The sequence below is a fragment of the Phascolarctos cinereus genome, unplaced genomic scaffold (genome assembly GCF_003287225.1).
Source record: "Phascolarctos cinereus isolate Bilbo 61053 unplaced genomic scaffold, phaCin_HiC Scaffold_5;HRSCAF=322, whole genome shotgun sequence".
NCBI lineage: Eukaryota > Metazoa > Chordata > Mammalia > Diprotodontia > Phascolarctidae > Phascolarctos > Phascolarctos cinereus.
This window is the reverse complement of record NW_027555958.1, coordinates 193078643-193097687: the sequence shown is the minus strand read 5'-3', so window position 1 is coordinate 193097687 and position 19045 is coordinate 193078643. Positions and strand designations below refer to the sequence as shown.

General features: G+C 37.0%; 1 protein-coding gene across 1 annotated transcript; it reads right to left on the bottom strand.

Moving 5' to 3' along the window:
• Nucleotides 1-233: 233 nt before the first annotated feature.
• Nucleotides 234-6218, bottom strand: COX7A2 (cytochrome c oxidase subunit 7A2). The gene is made up of 4 exons (XM_021000209.2): nucleotides 6105-6218; nucleotides 3942-4031; nucleotides 2020-2104; nucleotides 234-431 (listed from the first exon to the last, which is right to left on the bottom strand). The coding sequence occupies exons 1-4, from the start codon at nucleotides 6120-6122 to the stop codon at nucleotides 373-375; spliced, it is 252 nt and encodes an 83-aa protein (XP_020855868.2). The 5' UTR covers nucleotides 6123-6218; the 3' UTR covers nucleotides 234-372.
• Nucleotides 6219-19045: the final 12827 nt, after the last annotated feature.

The window sequence follows — 19045 nt, the reverse complement described above, 5'->3', positions numbered from 1 at the left end:
TATAAGCAAACTTCCTCTCCCACTGCGGGTATTTATAATCTTAGAAAACCAAGCTCAGGGAACACAAAGCCAGTATGTCAGAGGCTGAACCTGAACCTAAGTGTCTTGGTAATAAACCAAACTGCTCTTCCCATGGTTCACTGGAATACTGAAAAGAAGCCTATTGCAAAAAACAAAAACAAAAAAAGCCAAAAAACCTAAATATCCCCCCAAAATTAGAGAATTAGGCAGAGCAAAGTAAAACTGCTTTATTGATTGCAGTTAGTATAGTTCAATAAATATTGATCCCCAAAATGAACTCAGCTATTTATCACAGACTGTTCCCTGGAACATGAAGTTGAATCAACTGATTCCCATGGAGGTAAACTTGAATCAATTCTGTTTCTTGGGAAATGAAGCCACACCAAGCTGATAAATGGCATAAACTGTTCCTGGAATGGGGATAAATAACAAAGATAAAGTTAGAGGAATGTTCCAAAATGTAAGTGTATAAATATAAATCTAAAAGAGAAACAGTTTAGTTATATTACAATTGTTTTCAATAGTTAATAAAAATGCCAATAGATGTGAATATACAGAGTAAGTAGTATTTTCATAATTGATGTGTCTAAAATTCTCTCTATTAACATTATATAAGCCCTAAATAAACTTGGTGACTACTGCAATGCCAGAATAAACTCAAAGAAAACACAGGACAGCAATTTAAAAAACAATCTAGACTAATTTAAAGAGTTGGGTTTTGGGGGGTTTTTTGAGGGCGGAAATGGGGTGGTGGTGAAGGGACATAAGCAGTGTTGTATCTGTGATTCCATTAGTACAGGGAATTTCCAATAGGGAAATTTTCTCTACTAATGCAACTTTAGTAATTTTCCTGCAACCTACAATCTTAGGGAGTTGCTACAGGGACTGAGACATTAAATGAGTTGCCCAGGATCACACAGTAGGTTATCAAAGATAAGACTTAAATTTAGGTCTTTCTATTCCAAAGCAGGCTTTCTACCACTAAGACATACTAAATTAAAAGCCATAAAATTTTATCAAAAATACTAGCTAATTATTAATTCTCACTGATAATAAGTCTCAACACAAGAATATATTCTTAGCTATCAAAACACAAAGTCTTTATTTAAACTAAAAAGTCCAAATGTCAACTCCTAGATGCTGCCTTTGCCTATAAATGACATTTCTTCCATTGGTTATAGTTTTCAGTTGAGTCTTGTCTATAGGATGACTGAGCTAGAAGGGATGTTAAAGGTCATTGAGCCCATTCCCCCACTCCCCATAGGACCACACAATTATAGTAAGTATAAACTAGGATTTGAATGAATGTATTCCTGGCTCTAACTCTGCTGACCTGTTACACATTACACATCACAATATCTGGGGGTTAGGAAGGTGAGACAAAGGGAAAAAAAGAGAAAATAATTTAAATAGTGTGAGTGTCCACTTTTCTAACCAATTAGCATATGCGTGGAGTAAAAGTGAGATAGGAAATGAGACAAATCCTTAAAAACATTATCTTTGAATGTATAATCTAACTCCCAAATAAGATGTAACTCCACTGTACTATCAGATGTGACCAAGTTTTGGCAAAGTATCAATCCAAAGATAAAAAGAAAAAAAGGTATACTTATAGTAAAGCAAATCACATATCTCTGTCCCTCTACAATGTTTATAGTACATACAAATCTACAGTACACAATTAATGAATAATGTTAACCAATGTCAGTCTCATATCTACTATCATCCCACTTTGAATTCCAGAGAAATTGATATAGATTGGAATGGTGTGGTTCTGTGAGCTGCCTGGATCAAAACACTCAGGGAGGCAAAAGCAGCAGAAAGTAGAAAAGTATCTAATAAATGCAGATCATATTTCATCTGTTTATAATTATTTTTTAAAATTATTAAAGGATCTTGGTGGATCTCTGTCAGTGAGATCTCAAACACTAATTACATAAATTCTTAGAAATTTTCTCAACCTTTTGTGAACACTTCCAAGCCTTCAAAATTTCTTACCAAAAACTGTAAACAACATGGTGGCTCTATAAAGTAGGGCATCTCCTACTCCACCTTTTAGATGCACTGGAATACTATCATCCTCCTAGATTAAAGGGGGAAAAAGGTATTAACAGTTTCACAAAAAACTTATTATTATTCAAAAAACTAAGTCAACAATATACAAACCAATAAAGTAGGTTCCCAACTGAATTAAATATTTTCACTACCCATAATGCCATAAATGTACCTAATAATTTACTCAAATCCTGGAATTTTTTATTGAGGTGCCTATATTTAAAACAAAATGGAAAACTAAACACTCAAAACTGAACATATTTTCCTCTAGTGGAAGTCAATTTGAGAGGTAACAAAAGACAGTATGCTGAAATATCTTTGGAAAAAATGTATAGACCACAATTTTGTTCCAATAAAAGTGGTATCATTAAATATTAATATTTAATATTTAATATTTAATATTAGACATCCATTAGAACAATTTTTCCTACAAAAAAGCTTACTTGTTTAATAACTTTAAAACAGATATCTATGTTAAGAGTACATACAAGTAAAATATTGTTTACAATTAATTTTTAACAATACCAAAAAGTTACATAATAAAATTATTTTATAACACACATATATTGTATTTTATAGCTATGTCAATAGGCAATCACAACTTCACAAAACTTACGTGAAAACTACATTAAAAGACAAATGAATATACACATGGAACCCAAAATTCACAATCCATTCGTGACAGTAGGACAAAAGGAGGAGAAAACAAATCTCTACCTAAAGGAACATGACAAGGGAGGAGGAAAGGTACAGTAAAGGTGGGAAAAGTACAAAAACACTCCCAAAGGGGAGAAACAAGAGGATGGCAAAAGGAGAATTCTTTTTCCTTGGGAACTTCTAATCTAGACCATGAATCTACAAATTTTCTAGAATCATAAAAACTTATAGACCAAGGATCCTAGCTGCACAAGCAATTTCTTAGCCTCTTGTATACTAACTGGTGCCTGTCTTGACTCCCAATGACACACAGGGATTCCAGTGAGGGATGCAAACACTTTATGTCAGTCTCCCAACTGTCATCCTAGCTTCATCCTAGACTTCCTACGTACTTCTCAACTACAGCGCTTTCTCCTTTATCAAATTTATTTGCAACCTTGTATTAGCCTGAAATAAGGACTTTCAACAAAAGTTCACCATACTTAAAAAAGCCAAACAAGCGCTTCTTTTAAAAAGAAGTTAAAATAAAGTAACAGAAAAAAATTTATTAGAATTTAAAATGTCCTTTCATTAAAAATATGAAAACAAAAAACAGTGTTTCTGGAAAATATGACAACTCAAAAAACCAAGTTCAGGATACCTCTTAACATTCCTTAACAGCTTTCAAGTTCTGGACTACATATATCATTTTCATTTGATCCTCACTGTTATGAAGTAGGAAGTATCTCAATTTTATAGGTGAGAAAGTTAGACTCAGAGAGCTTAAATGAACTACCAAAGGTCACATAACTAAAAAGCTAGTTTTTGATGGCAGGGTATTCTGAATCCAAGTCTCTATCCCCTCTTTCTCTTTTATTTACCAAAGTTAACCGAAATTGATACTTGTTCATTCATTCAGGAGTGAGCCATCTCCAATTCAGTGCAGATCAGTTATTTGAGAGTGATTTTAGCATTTAAATTCCACCAAGAACAAAATGTTTTACCAAACGACATTCTGGTCATTTTTACTGCTTAGTAAATTTTCTGACACTACCATTCTTCCCTTCTCCCACTCCCTAAAGTTGGTATTTGAATATATACAATATATGCAAAGTGATTAGTAAATCTTATAGTATCATATAAATGCCAGGTTATTATTGCTATGCAAATTAAACACTATCATTTAAAAAGTAATCATTAAGCATTCTCTCATACAACAAAAGAAATACCTGGAATAGCTTTTGTTTTTCTGGAACTTTGTTTTTAAGCTGCCTGACTGGGGCAACATTTATGGTCCTCTGGGGAATCTGGCGAAGAGCCTAAAAAGAAGAAAGCATATTAATAAAATGTTCTAGAACCAAACAGTGTAAAGCTGAAAATTCCCTCAGAAACCAACTAGTTTAATACCATCATTTCTATATACAAAGAAACTGAGTTCCAGAGGGGAATGATTTGCCCAACAAAGTCCACAAAGCTAAGTTATTGGCAATGCCAGAACTCGAGCATATTACTGTTCTCCTTGTCCAGCCATCTACACTACACTAAGGGAATGAAGACTGAACCTGTGATTTCATTAGTATAGGAAACCTGTCCAATGAGGAAATTTCCTTTAGGCATGCAGGATAGTAGTTATCCTGTAACATACAGTATTAGAGATTTGCCTAGAGTAATAAAAGTGACTTTCCCAGGGTTACAAAGCCAGTTTGTATCAGAATTAAGACTTTAAGGCAGGTCCTTCCTGACTCTGAAGTCACCTGCATCACACTGCCTTTCCCTGCAACTACATTAGGAAGCCTCTTAAATTGACTAAATTTATCCATCAGAAGCAGAAGAAAAAACATGGGAAAATACAGACACAAGAAGAAAAAAGACAGAATGCCAAAACTACAACAAACTAATTTTTTTTATTACCCTGTTTAATGTATTGCAAATCCAATACAAATTATTTAATTGTAACACAAAGAATTAGACCTCTACTTAGCTAAAATGCCTTCCCCTATCAAATTTATTTACAACCCTGCATTACCTTGAAACAAGGAAAACTGACTTTCAACAAGTTTACTGGACAGAAAAAAAGAGCCACACAAGTGCTTCTTTTAAAAAGTAAATTAAGGGAACAGCTAGGTGGCACAGTGGATAGAGCACCGGCCCTGAAATCAGGAGGACCTGAGTTCCAAGTCCAGCCTCAGACCAAACACTTGACACTTACTAGCTGTGTGACCCTGGGCAAGTCACTTAACCCCCAACTGCCCAAAAATAAACAAATGGATGAATGAATAGATAAATAAATGAAGGAAAGAGTAAATTAAGAAATTAAAACGGGTTAAATAACAGGAAAAAACTTGGAATTAAAAATCTTTCAATAAAAAACATAAAAACAAAAAACACATCAAACTAGCGCTCCTTTTCTAACCTAAAGCACATCGTTAAAACAGATGAAACACTAGAAAAATTGCTGGAACACAAAATGTCCTTTCTTTATAAATATAAAAACAAAAACCACTGATCAGTTATCAGAGCTACTTAAAGTTCAACGTTAAAATGTGCAGAAAAAATTACATATTCATTGGAAGCAACCAGCATCAGTTGCCTAGCCTCTGCAAACTAATGACGGCTGAAAATTCAGCCTGAAAAATGCATTTTAGCCTTGCAGTCACTGGACCTGAATCCACATCTTAGCTCGGCCTCTTGCACCTTATTTATGTGACCTTGGACGAGTCACTTTATCCGTCTAGGCGTCACTTGCAAAAGGAGGGGCTTGGACTAGATTTAAAAATCGGTTATTCCAAATTTGCTCTATGTTTCCTTTTCAAAGTGTTAAATGACTCAAAAACTAACCCAAACTTGGCACTCTAAGAACTAGACGGGCCCTTAGGGATCTTTCGGGCCCATCCCGATCATTCCACAAACGAGGATCAGAGCCCAAGGTCACAAAGGTAACTAAGGAGCAGAGCCCTGCCTACAGAGCCCAGGGAGGCTACGTTTACAGATTTTTCGCCTCGGGCTAGGATGCTAAACCCAACAGACCGTGTCCGTAGCACAAGACACAGAAAAGGAGGGAAAGGGAGAAGATGTGGGAGAAGTGACGAGAGACGCGTTGGGGCCCGCAGCCTTCCAAGCCCGCAAAGCTGCTTCTCCCTCGCCTGGGGTCCCGCCGTCCTCCAGGAGGGCGATGGTCTCTGTCACCAAGACCGGGTCAGGCCGGCGACTTTCCCCTCCCCCCTGAGGCGAAAAGCGTCGGTCCCCAAAGGGCGGGGAGTGAGGTCCCCGCCGCAGGAGTCAGGCCGAGGCCGGCCACCCAACCTGCGGAGGCTGCTTCGGCTCCTCCGAGGGCTAGTGGGTGCCTGCCTCCTGTGCCCGGCTGAACCGAGCCCCAAGGGGGCTTTTCTCACCAGCAAGTTCCTCAGCATTTTGGCCACTTCAGGTCCCCACCAACTGCGCCAACCGAACCCTGGGCAAGGACGAGCGGTGGAGCGGAACCGGAAGCGGAAGTCGAACTTCCCTCTGCGAATCACCCACGCACGCTCCCCTGCGCAGGCGTCTCTCTTGGTCTCTAGCATGGGGTGTGGGAAGGGCCAAGTGCACCTCGTCTCCTCCCCGAGTCTGGCCTTATGACTTCGCTCTAGGTCTCGTCTCAATCTTACCTGGAACTGAACTGACAACTGGGACCGGGAGGGGCTGCAGGGCGAAAGGTGAGGGCGTGTTTGCAAGCCCAAAGAATTGCGATTTCAGTTGGAATCAGTGCAAGCCTCCAAACACTTCCTAGCTACTTTTGTTGCAGAACACTGGAGGAAATGTAGACGTGAGAAATCAAGTCCGAAAACCTTATGGTTAATAAAAAAATTATATAACATCCCAAGTTTTTACGTCACCTACATTTTCCAATGTAACCGCCATAACCATTATTTATATTTAAAAAAGGGGAATGAGTGGAGTTGAACAAAATTACTCGTCGAAAAAGTCTGCCGGTATACGTAGTGTTGCACAGCTGTCACACCCCCTTGCCCCCTCGGCAAAGAGGAGGGAGAGATACCTTCTCATAGCTCTTTTTTGGAGGCTATTGTAATTTATTTGGGAAGGGGTGGGAAAATAGCATTAAGGATTAATTAGAATTTATTGAGTACAGGTAAGAGGACAAACTTAGGAATTCCAGGAGGGAGGGAATAACAAATTCTTACAAGTTTGGAGGATGTCCCGCCAATTAACCCCTTCCTGGGCTGGAACATCATCTGCCTTACTCCAGACAGGTAGCTTACAAATTTTCCAGTGGTCAAAAAATAGCACATGAGCAGGACCTTGAAGGCAAGGAAGGACTTAAAAGGGTGGAGGGGAACATTAATTACACTAATGGGGGACAAGGTGTGCAAATGCATAGAGACAGAAGGAGGCAGGATGAGATTGAAGGCAACCAATTTGGCTAAAGCGTCAAGGGTAACGCGGAATGCCGTGAAATAAGACTGAACAGGGAGGTTGGAATCAGTTGGTGTTGAATAATTGACTAAAGATTTTGCTTAAATCCTAAAGTTTAAAACTAGAAGAGAACTTATAGATCATCGATTTCCAACCCCCTTATTTTGCATGTGAAGATAAAAGGCCCTGAGTTGTTGTGACTTACAGGATTCATACCCAAAACTGATTCCAAAATCTAGTGCTGCTGTTCCTATTTTGTTTAATAAACAATGGGGATCTACAGAAAGTTTTCAAAGCAAGGCAATGACATTAAACAGACTGAGCCATTAGGAATATTCAATGTCTTCCCCAGCTAATGAGAAATTTTTAGGGGGTGGGGGGTAGAGAGTTAGTAGAGGAAGAAAGAACTTGTGGGAGACCTCCCAGTAATGAAGATTAGGCACTTTCTCTGCAATTTAGTTTCAGAATTGCCTGAGGCATTGAGGGGTTAAGTGATTGGCCCAAAGACATATACATTTGATTATATTGCTGTTGTTAGTTGGTCCTTTTATTTGAACTGTTTAAAAGGGAAGCTTAGGGGCAGCTATGTGGCACAGTGGATAGAGCTCCAGCCTTGGAATCGGGAGGACCTGAGTTCAAATGGGGCCTCAGACACTCTGACACTTATTAGCTGTGTGATCCTGGGCAAGTCACTTAACCCCGATTGCTCACCAAAAAGAAAAAAAAAGGAAGCTTAATTGTAGATGTCTTAAATGGACTGTGAGTTAGAGGCAAAGAAGGGAAAAGGTACAATGGCTGGCTATACTACAGCTCTTCTCCCATCCCCTTCTACCTAAGCCCAAAAAGGTCCTCTAGGGTAGCATCTGCCCCCAAACCTAGGCCAACACCTCCAAAGCAGAATGGGGAAGGAGAGAAAAATACAATCAGAAATGTGGCCAGAGGGCTTCCATCAAGAGTCAGCTCACACTCTCCCATCTGCAGGAGACTTATCCTAGTCTTCACAGCTGTTAGTCAGCCCCTCTAAAAGTCACCTTACTCTATATAGATCTTTTTATAGCTATGTATTTACAGTTACTATCGTTAGAATGCAAGCTCCTTGAAGGCAAGGACTGTTTTTCTTCATATCAGCACTTTAGCACAGAACTTAAATGCTTATTTATTGGTATGATGGTATTCAGGATAAAGCAGGAGGAGGGAGGACACAGTAGTCTTACTACAAACTGCAACAGTGACACCAAGCTCTGGCCAGTTTGATAAGTGAGACTCTATGGTAACTTTATCACTTCAGGAAGCAAATCTGATCAACGGAGTTAAACACAGGCTAGTTATTTTTATAGAGAGGCATGGTCTTATTCAGGCCCATTTGATTGGTTTTCCACTTCTGATGTCACAAACAGGGAAATGCCAATTAGATAGGAAGGTGAAAGTCTCTAGAACTTGGAAGGTTCCAGGCACAAAAGATTCTAGCTATGGGAAAGGGTCCTGAGTAGAGATGCCTGTTAGTGAACACTAAAAAAAAATTTCAAAAACATCAAATGAAAGGACTAGAGGAAAAAAATAGGGGGAAAAAAAATTCTACAGAAGAAAGATTTGGAAAGAGAATTAACAGTTTGGAACAAAGGTACAAAGAAACAAATTCCCTGAAATGGCCAGACAGAAGCTAATGATTCCATGAGACAAAAACAAACAAAAAAATACACAACAACAACAACAAACCAAAAAAAAGGAGGAGAAGAAGAAAATAAAAGGTATCTCATAACAAAAACTGACCTGGGTAACAGATCACGAGATAATTTAAGAATCATTGGATTACCTGAAAGCCATGACCTAAAAACATACCTGTATTTCAAGAAATCATAAAAGCAAACTGGTCAGAAGTCTTAGAAACCAGAAGACAAAAGAGAAATGATCCACTGGTAACCTCCTAAAAAAAAAATTCCCAAAATGAAAACTCCCAGAAATATAGGCAAAATCCTGTACTTTCACATAAAAAAAAAATATTTGACAGCTATCAGAACCAAAAAGTAATGATAGGATGACATAAGATTTAGCAGCCACTCTTATTAAAACACTAGAGCATTTGGAAGATGTTATGCCATAAGCAAAAAATATAGGTTTACAACCACAAATAATTTACCTAACAAAACTGAATATAATCCTGCAAGAAGAGAAATGGATCTTTAATAAAATACAGGGTTTCCAAGAATTTCTCACCAAAAGTTCAGAGCTGAGTAGAAACTTGGACATACAAAGGAATCAAAAGAAACCTAACATAAAGCAAGTTATGTAAAGTAAACAAGTAAAAAAATCTTAAGGAACTGAAGATAAACTGTTTACATTCTTATATGGAAAAATGATACATACAACCCTTCAGAACTCTACCATCAGAGGTCATAGAGGAAGTCTAATTAAACAGAAGGCCTGAGGGTGATTATTATGTCTTGATGATTTTATTTATTTCTTATTTTTTTCTATTCACTTTCATTTTATTTTTGGTTTTTTAATTTTTTAATTAATTTTGAATTATCAACAATCATTTCCACAAGCTTTTGAGTTTAAAATATTTCTCCCCCTACCTCCCCCTCTCCCTTCCCAAGACGGCTCGCAATCTGATATAGGCTATACATATATATTCCTATTAAACATATTTTCACATTAGTGATGTTGTAGGTAAGAATTAGAACTAATAGAAGGCACCATCAGAAAGAGGAAATAAAACACAACAGAAGAAAAAAAAATAGCAAATAGAATGCTTCGATCTGCATTCAAACTCCATAGTTCTTACTTTGGATGTGGATAGCATTTTCCATCATGAGGCCTTTGGAGATGTCTTAGATCCTTGTATTGCTGAGAAGGGTTAAGTCTATCAATATTAGTCATCGCACAATATGGCTGTGCTTGAGTGAGTGGTGAGGCAGTTGGGGTTAAGTGACTTGCCTATGCTCACACAGCTAGGAAGTATCAAGTTTCTGAGGCCAGATTTAAACTCAGGTCCTCCTGACTCCAGGGCCAGTACTGTATCCACTGCGTCACCTAGCTGCCTCTGTCTTGATGATTTTAAAAGAAAAGAAAGGAAAATGAAGAGAAAGATTCTGGGGTAAAGGGAGAGAAAAGATGGGGAAAATTTTAATTTTTTTTCCATATGCTTTTGAGTTGAAAATTTTTCTCCCCTTTCTCCCCCTCACCCTCCCCAAGACGGGCACAATCTGACATAGGCTTTACATTTACATACCCATTAAACATATTTTCACATTAGTGAAGTTGTAAGTAAAAATTAAAACCAATAGGAGGAACCATCATAAGGGGTGAAACAAAACTCAACAGAAGGTAAAAATAAGTGATAGTGATTCGACTTCCATAGTTCTTTCTTTGGATGTGGACAGCATTTTCTATCCCGAGGCCTCTGGAGATGTCTTAGATCCTCGTAATGCTGAGAAGGGCTCAGTTTAACATTCTTAGTCATTGCATAACGTGGCTGCTATTGTGTACAAAATCCTCTTGGTTCTGCTCACTTCACTCAGCATCAACCATATAAGTCTTTCCAGGTTTTTCTGAAGTCAGCCTGTTCATCATTTCTTATAGCACAATAGTATTCCATTACATTCATATACCACAACTTGCTCAGCCATTCCCCAATTGATGGGCATCCTCTCAATTTCCAATTCTTTGCCACCACAAAAAGAGCTGCTATGTATATTTTTGTACATGTGGGTCCTTTTCCCATTTGTTTGATCTCTTTGGGATATAGCCCTAGAAGTGCTATTGCTGGATCAAAGGGTATGCACATTTTTGTAGCCCTTTGGGCATAGTTCCAAATTGTTCTCCAAAATGGTTGGATCATTTCACAACTCCACCAACAATGTATTAGCGTTCCAATTTTCCCACATCCTCTCCAACATTTATCATTTTCCTGTTTTGTCATGTTGGCCAATCTGATAGGTGTGATGTGGTACCTCACAGTTGTTTTGATTTACATTTCTCTAATCAATAGTGATTTAGAGCATTTTTTCATATGACTATAGATGGCTTTAATTTCTTCATCTGAGAACTGTCTGTTCATATCCTTTGACCATTTATCAATTGGGGAATGGCTTGTGTTCTTATAAATTTGTCTTAGTTCTCTATATATTTTAGAAATGAGACCTTTATCAGAGAGACTGGTTGTACAAATTCTTTCCCAATTTTCTACCTAACCTTCTAATCTTAGTTGCATTGGCTTTGTTTGTGCAAAAACTTTTCAATTTAATGTAATCAAAATTATCCATTTTGCTTTTCATAATGTTCTCTATCTCCTGTTTGGTCATGAATTCTTCTGTTCTCCATAGATCTGATAGGTAAATTATTCCTTGTTCTCCCAGTTTACTTATGGTATCAGCCTTTACATCTAAGTCCTGAACCCATTTTGACTTTATTTTGGTATATGGTGTGAGATTTGGGTCTATGCCTAGTTTCTGCCATACTCTTTACCAGTTTTCCCAGCAGTTTTTTTCAAAGAGTGGGTTCTTATCCCAGAAGCTGGAGTAAAGATGGGGAAAATTGACTCACATAATTGGACTGTACAAACAAAAGTGTATACAAACAAGAGGAAAAGGTAGGGAAAGTGGGAAACACTTGAACCTCATTCTCATTTGAACCGGTCAAAGGAGAAAAGAAACACAGTTGAGTATAGAAACACATTTGAGTCAACAATGAAATAGGGAAAAAAGAAAATAGAAAGGGGAAGGGGGTAAAGGAGGGATTAATGTTAAATAAACTCTAACTAATGAGAGTGGATCCTGAAGAGGGACTTGGAAGAATAAGAACCTGTTATTAGGTTTTAGGTGATGGGGAAAGAGGGACAGGGGAACAGAAGCAGGTTACACCAAACCTAGAGTGATGATGCTGAGCTCACTCCTTTCTTACCACCCTCTTCTTTATAAAGAAGGGGCAGGAAACAAAGAGAAGGAAAAGTATATGAATGGGATGAAGGGAAATGCACAATTAGCAATCATAACTAAATGTGAATGGGATGAATTCATAAAATAGAAGAGAAATCAGAATGGATTAGAAACTAGAATTCAATAAAATCGTTTATAACAAATATATGTAAAACAGAAAAATGCACACTGAGTTAAAGGGGCTAGGGCAAAATCTATTAAGCTTCAACCAAAGTTAAAAAAAAAAAAGGTAAATTGCTGTTGTAACCCTCCCATAATTCACTCCCAAACAACCATAAAATAGTGCCCCAGAACAAATCCTGGAACAGCAGAACCAGCAAAAAGATGGGGTGAAACAGTCTTTTAGGCTAAGAAACTTGGGAAGATTGGCAAGAAAGGTTTGTCTCACTTAGGTAAAAGTGGAACACAATCCAGGACAGGAAGCCACCTTAGCAAACCAGTAGTAGATCCTGAGCCTCTGTGAAGTGGAGCAGGTAAATGGCAACACCAGGACCCCTCATATACCTCAGCATAGCCAGAGGAATGGGCAGACTCCCACTCTGAGAACTGCCACATGCTTCAGCATAGCCCTGGGAAACAAACATCTCAGTGCCCTCAGCACACACCAGATACCAGCACTAGGACCCTGGATAAGCCTCAGGTAAGCCGCCAGACTCCTACTACTGGCAACACCAGCCACCCTCTACCCCACCCTCTCAACACAGCACCAGACACAAGCATCCCCTGTGGGCCACAAGGCAACATCAGTGCAGCACCAGGTAAACAGCCAGGGCCTAAACCCCTGGAGCAAGAAGCCTGAGACAGTGCCCCTTCCACCCTGGGAGCAGAACTCAATTTAAACGAAAAAGGCCAAAAAAGATGAGCAAAAAACAACAAAAAAGAATCTGACCATAAAAAGTTACTATGGTGACAGGGAAGATCAAGATACAATCTCAGAAGAGGATAACGATGTCAAAACATCTATGGGCAAAACCCCAAAGAAAAATGGGAAGTTGTCTCAAACCCAGTAAGAACTTACGGAAGAGCTCAAAAACAAACTTAGTCATATAAGAGAGGTAGAAGAAAAATTGGGAAAAGAAATAGAGTGAATCAAGAGAATTATTTAAAAAGAGTCAACTGCTTGGGGGGGAGAAAACTGCTTAAAAAATAGAACTGGCCAAATGGAAAAGGAAATACAAAAATCCACTGAAAACACCTCCTTAAAAAGTACAATTGATCAAATGGAAAAAGAAGTACAAAAGCTAACTGAGGGAAAAAATCCTTAAAAGTTAGAATTGGGCAAGTGGAAGCCAATAATTCTATGAGATGTCAAGAATGAATCAAACAAATTCAAAAGAAGAAAAAAAGTGTAAAATACATTGTTGGAAAAACAACTGACCTGGAAAATAGATCCAGGAAAGACAATGTCAGAATCATTGGACTAACTGAAAGCCATAATCAAAAAAGATCCCAAAATAAAAACAAGTGACATTAAAGCCAAATTTCAGAACTATCAGGTCAAGGAAAAAATACTGCAAAGTGGCCAGAAAGAAACAATTCAAATATTGGAGAGCCACAGTCAATATTACACAGGGTTTAGCAGCTACAATATTAAAGAATCAGAGGTCATGGAACATGATATTCTGGAAGGCAAAGCATCTAGGACTACGACCAAGAATCACCTACCTGGTGAAATTAAACATAATACTTAAAGGGAAAAAATGGCCACTCAGTGAAATACAAGGGTTTTAAGCTTTTATAAGAAAAAGACCAGAATTGAATAAAAAATTTGATCTCTAATATCAAGACCCAAGAGAAGCCTAAAAAGATAAAAAGGGGAAAGAAAACATAAAGGATTCAATGGAGGTAAACTGTTTTACAACCCTACTTGGGAAGATGATACTTGTAATTCTTGAAAACTGTACCACTAATAGTATAGCTAGAAGGAATATACATAGAAGTTATAGGTATAAGGTGAATTTGAGAGAATGACAAAAAAATAATTAAGGGATGAGAAAGAGGAGTACATTGGATGCAGAAGGAAGGAAGAGGTAGAATGGGGTAAATTATTTCATACGAAGAGGCAGGAAAAACTTATTACAGTGGAGGGAAAGATGGGAGGGTAGGTGATAGGCATCACTTTAACCTTACTCTCATCAGCACTGATTCAAAGAGGTAACAATATACATAATCAGTTGAATATAGAAATCTATCTCACCTGATAGGAAAGTAAGAGGAGAGGGGATTAAATAAAGGTTGAAGGGGAGGGGGAGGAGCTGACAGAAGAGAGGGAAGACTGGGAGAGGCAATAAACAGAAGCAAAAATACTGTCAAGGAGAGAAAGGGTGAAAGGAGACAGAGGACAAACACAAGGAAATATAGGATGGAGGGAAATACACAGTAATCATAATTGCAAATGTGAATTTCAGGGATGTACTATCCCATAAAACGGAAGTGGATAGCAGAGGGGAGCAAAAACCAGGATCCTACAATACGTTGTTTACAAGAAATACATCTGAAGCAGAGAGACACACAGAATAATGGTAAGGGGCTGAAGCAGAATCTACTATGCTTCAGCTGAAGTGAAAAAAAAAAAAGCAAGAGTAGTAATCCTGATCTCAGACAAAGCAAAAGCAAAAATAGACCTGATTAAAAGAAATAAGGAAGAAACTTCATCTTGCTAAAAGGTACCATAGACAATGAAGGAATACCAATACTAAACGTGTATGCAACATATATGACAGTAGAATCGATTAGGTATACAATACACAGTAGCAAATGACCATAGTCATCTAGTCTTTGATAAATGCAAAGATCTATACTTTGGGGGAGAACTCACTATTTTTCAAAAATTACTGAGGAAAATTGGAAAGTAGTTTGGCAGAAATTAGGCATAGACTAACATTTTACAACATATTCCAAGATAAGGTCAAAATGGGTATATGATTTAGATATAAATGGTGATATCATAAGCAAATTAGGGGAACATGGAACCTTACTCATCAGATCTATGAATGAGGAAAGAAATTATGACAAGAGATGAAGAGCATTACGTGAAGTAAAACATATAATTTTGATTACATTAAATTAAAAAGATTTTGCACAAATATCCAAATGGAGCTAAGATTAGAAGTAAAGTTGGAAACTGGGGGAAAAATTTACACAAAGTTTCTCTGATAAAGGCCTCATTTCTCAAATATATAGAAAACTGAGTAAATCTGTAAGAATCAGTCATTCCCCAACAGGCAGTTTTCAGAAGAAGAAATCAAACCTATCTATAGTTATATGAAAAATACTCTAAATCACTATTGATTAGAGAAAATGCAAATTAAAACAACACCGAGGTACCATCTCACACCTATTAGATTGGCTAATATGCCAGAAAAAGAAAACAATAAATGTTAGAGGGAATATGGAAAAACTGGGACACTAATGCACTGTTGGTAGAATTGTGAACTGATCCAACAATTTTTGAGAGCAATTTGGAACTCTGCCCAAAAGGCTATAAAACTTTGACCCAGCAATACTACTACTAGGTCTATATCCCAAAGAGATTAAAAAAAAAAAGGACCTATATGTACAAAAAATACATAGTCACTTTTTGTGGTGGCACAGAATTAGAAATTGAGGGGATGTCCATCATTTGGGGAATGGCTGAACAAGTTGTGGTATATGATTATGATGGAGTGCTATTGTGCTATTTGTGCTATATGCTGAGCAGGATAGTTTCGAAAAACCTGGACAGACATATATAAATTGACGTAAAGTGAAGTGACCAGAACCAGGAGAACAATAAACAAAGTGACAGCAATATTGTATGATGATCAACTGTGAATGACTTAGCTATTCTCAGCCATATAATGATCCAAGACAATTCCAAAGGACTTATGATGAAAAATGCTATCCATCTCCAGAAAAAGAACTGATGCAGTCTGAATGCAGATCAAAGCAAATTTTTTTTTACTTTATTTTTCTTGTTTTTGTTCTATGTGTTCTTTTGCAACATGGCTAATATGGAAATATATTTTGCATGACCGCACATGTATAATCTATATCAAATTGCTTGCCTTCTCAAGGAGGGAGGAGGAGAGGAAGAGGACTTGGAACTCAATTTTAAAAAACAAATGTTAAAAATTGTTTTACACGTAATTGGAAGAAATAAAAAATTTTTAAAATTAAATATGATAGATCTCTGGAAAATGTTGAATAAAAGAGAGCATACCTATTTCTCAGCTGTGTGTGGCACCTTCACAAAAAGTGACCACATATTAGAACATAAAGACTTCACAAATGCAGAAAAAATATTAAATGCATCTTTTATAGATCATAATAGATCATATTATAGATATATAGATCATATATATTCAATAAAAGGCCACTTAAGAAATTATAAAAATTAATTTGAGACTAAATAATAGTAAAGAATGAGTGGGTCAAAGAACAAATCACAGAACATTTAATAGACAAACAACTTTGAAAGTCTTAGGATCAACATGATGACCACCTACCATTTGAGGACTCATGATGAAGCATGCATCCCCTAATCAGTAAAGATTGAGGCACTAAAGGGCTGGGGAGGCTGGGAAACATGGCCAAATTGGGAATTTGTTTTGCATGGTTATATGTTTAAAACAGGAGTTTTCTTTTTCTTTCTTTCCCAGTGGGGATTGAGGGTGAGAGTGAGATTTTTGCTGATTGTAAAAAATAATATATATATATATATTTTTTGGCTAGGCAATGGGGTTAAGTGACTTGCCCAGGGTCACACTAGTGTTATATGTCTGAGGCCGGATTTGAACTCAGATCCTCCTGAATCCAGGGCTGGTGCTCTAACCACTGCGCCACCTACCTGCCCCCCCCATAATAATAATTTTAAAAACTAATTTGTGTCATAAAGGTATTAATGTTGTCTTTTAAAGTTTGACAAAAATTTTCCAGTAAATTAAGTAGGTTTAAGTTCCTTTTAGTGCTACTTTACAACATAAATATTCCCTATGTATGTTTCTTTTCCAGTGCATATAAGATAAATGTCTTAATTATGGAACTTAATAGAGGCAACATATAGTATTCTAGAATTCAATGGAACAAGCAGAGTGCTTTGCACAAACAGGACCATTTAGAGAAAGGACTTCTCCATAAATAATACTTCTATTTTGTATTTTTCTATTTGTATTCTGTACTTTTTATAGGATATCTTACATGACACCAATAAACACCTTTGGCAAATACATCTCCTCGTTTTATTTTTCTCATTGTCGATAATCGGAGGAATATTGATAGAAAGCATCTCCTACTGTTCCTTCTCATATTTCCATCAATACTCTAGAAGTATGATCTATAGACCATAACGATTTCATAGAAGGCAAGGAATTTCATGTCTGTTCCATTAACTTGAGGTCATAATATTCTGGTAGTTTCCATTTTTGTTTTAAAGGATCTTCCCCAACAGAACTTGAAAATTTATCTTTGCATACCTATGAAGGTGTTGTCTCTGACATGGATTTTTTTCTATATGCATTTGTTTATATCCAAATGTTGTCCCATCACATCTTTCTAAGTAAGTACCATTGCCTCTTACTCACAGAATACATTGGGTAAAGAGGTCACTAAGGTTAAATGCAATAGTTCCACTTTCATCACTAAGCAGAATAGATTGCCCTATCTTATGATTTGGTGTTGAGTTTTATCTTTGTGAGCTGACTACACATTCTGAAATGTCTCACATCTGTATCCAGTAATTTCCTGTCTGTTAAAATATAATTGGTTTCATTTTTTTGTGTGTGCAGTGCTATTTAGTGTGCATCATGTATGGCATGTTTCAACTCTTTTTTTTAATGAAGTTTTATTGATCTTTCATTTTCACATTTACCTAAATCCACCTGTATCCCCCTCTTCCTTCCACCCAGAAAAGCCATCCTGTATAACAATTTTTTAAAAAGAGAAAAAAAATCAGCAAAGCCCATCAATATGTCAAAAAAAATGATAATATATGCAATATTCCACACATGGGGAGGTGGCATCTCATATCTCTCCTGAGGCCAAGCTCATTTTTTTGTAACTTTGCAAGATTCATTTTCAATTGTTGTGTGGTTACTCTTTCCATTTAATAGTCATTATGTTCAGTGCTTTCTTGGCTCAGCATACTCCACTTTGCATCCATTCATGCCTTTTCCTGATACTTCATTCATCATAAACATAATTTCTTATAAGACAGTAATATTCCATAACATGTACCATAGTTTGGGGGCAATCTTTGAACAAATATGTTTCCAGTTCTTTGCTGCCAGAAAAGTGCAGCAAATATATTTTGGTGTCTATGGGGCCTTTTTTGTTTGTTTTGTTTTGTTTTTTGTTGCAGCAAATATAAATATTTTGGTGTCTATGAGGCCTTTTTTGTTTGTTTTGGTTTTTTTTTGTTGTTGTTGATAACCTCCTTGGTTTTCTGATCTCTGGCTCAAAGGATATGGACATCTTAGCTACTTTGTTTGCATAATTCCAAACTGCCTTCCAGAATGGTTGTACCAATTTACAGCTCCACCAACAATGCATTATTATCCTTGTCTTTCCACAGCCTCTCCCACCTTTTGTCATCTTTGCCAATTTGCTGAACATGTGAATCTAAATTTTTAAAAAATTTGCATTCATCTTTTAATATTAGGTTGGAGCATTCTTTCATACAGTTAATAGTTTGCAATTATTTTGAAAACTGTATACTCATATCCTTTGCCTACTTGAAGAATTGCTTTTAGTCTTACAGATTTTGATCTTAAATACAGTATTTGGTTGATGTCTGTGTATATTGCATACCAAATCTTTATCATGAAACTGTGCTGCCTGGGTCACTAAAATTTGTTACATAATTTCAACTGTCTTCACTGAGGCAATAGTCCTTTTACATCTTCCTAACTCACCATCCTCAAACTGTGGTGGCTTTTCCAAACCTTCTGATCTCTCTTCAAATCTCCCCCTCAACTGAGGACATTCCCTATTATTTCACTAAAAATAAT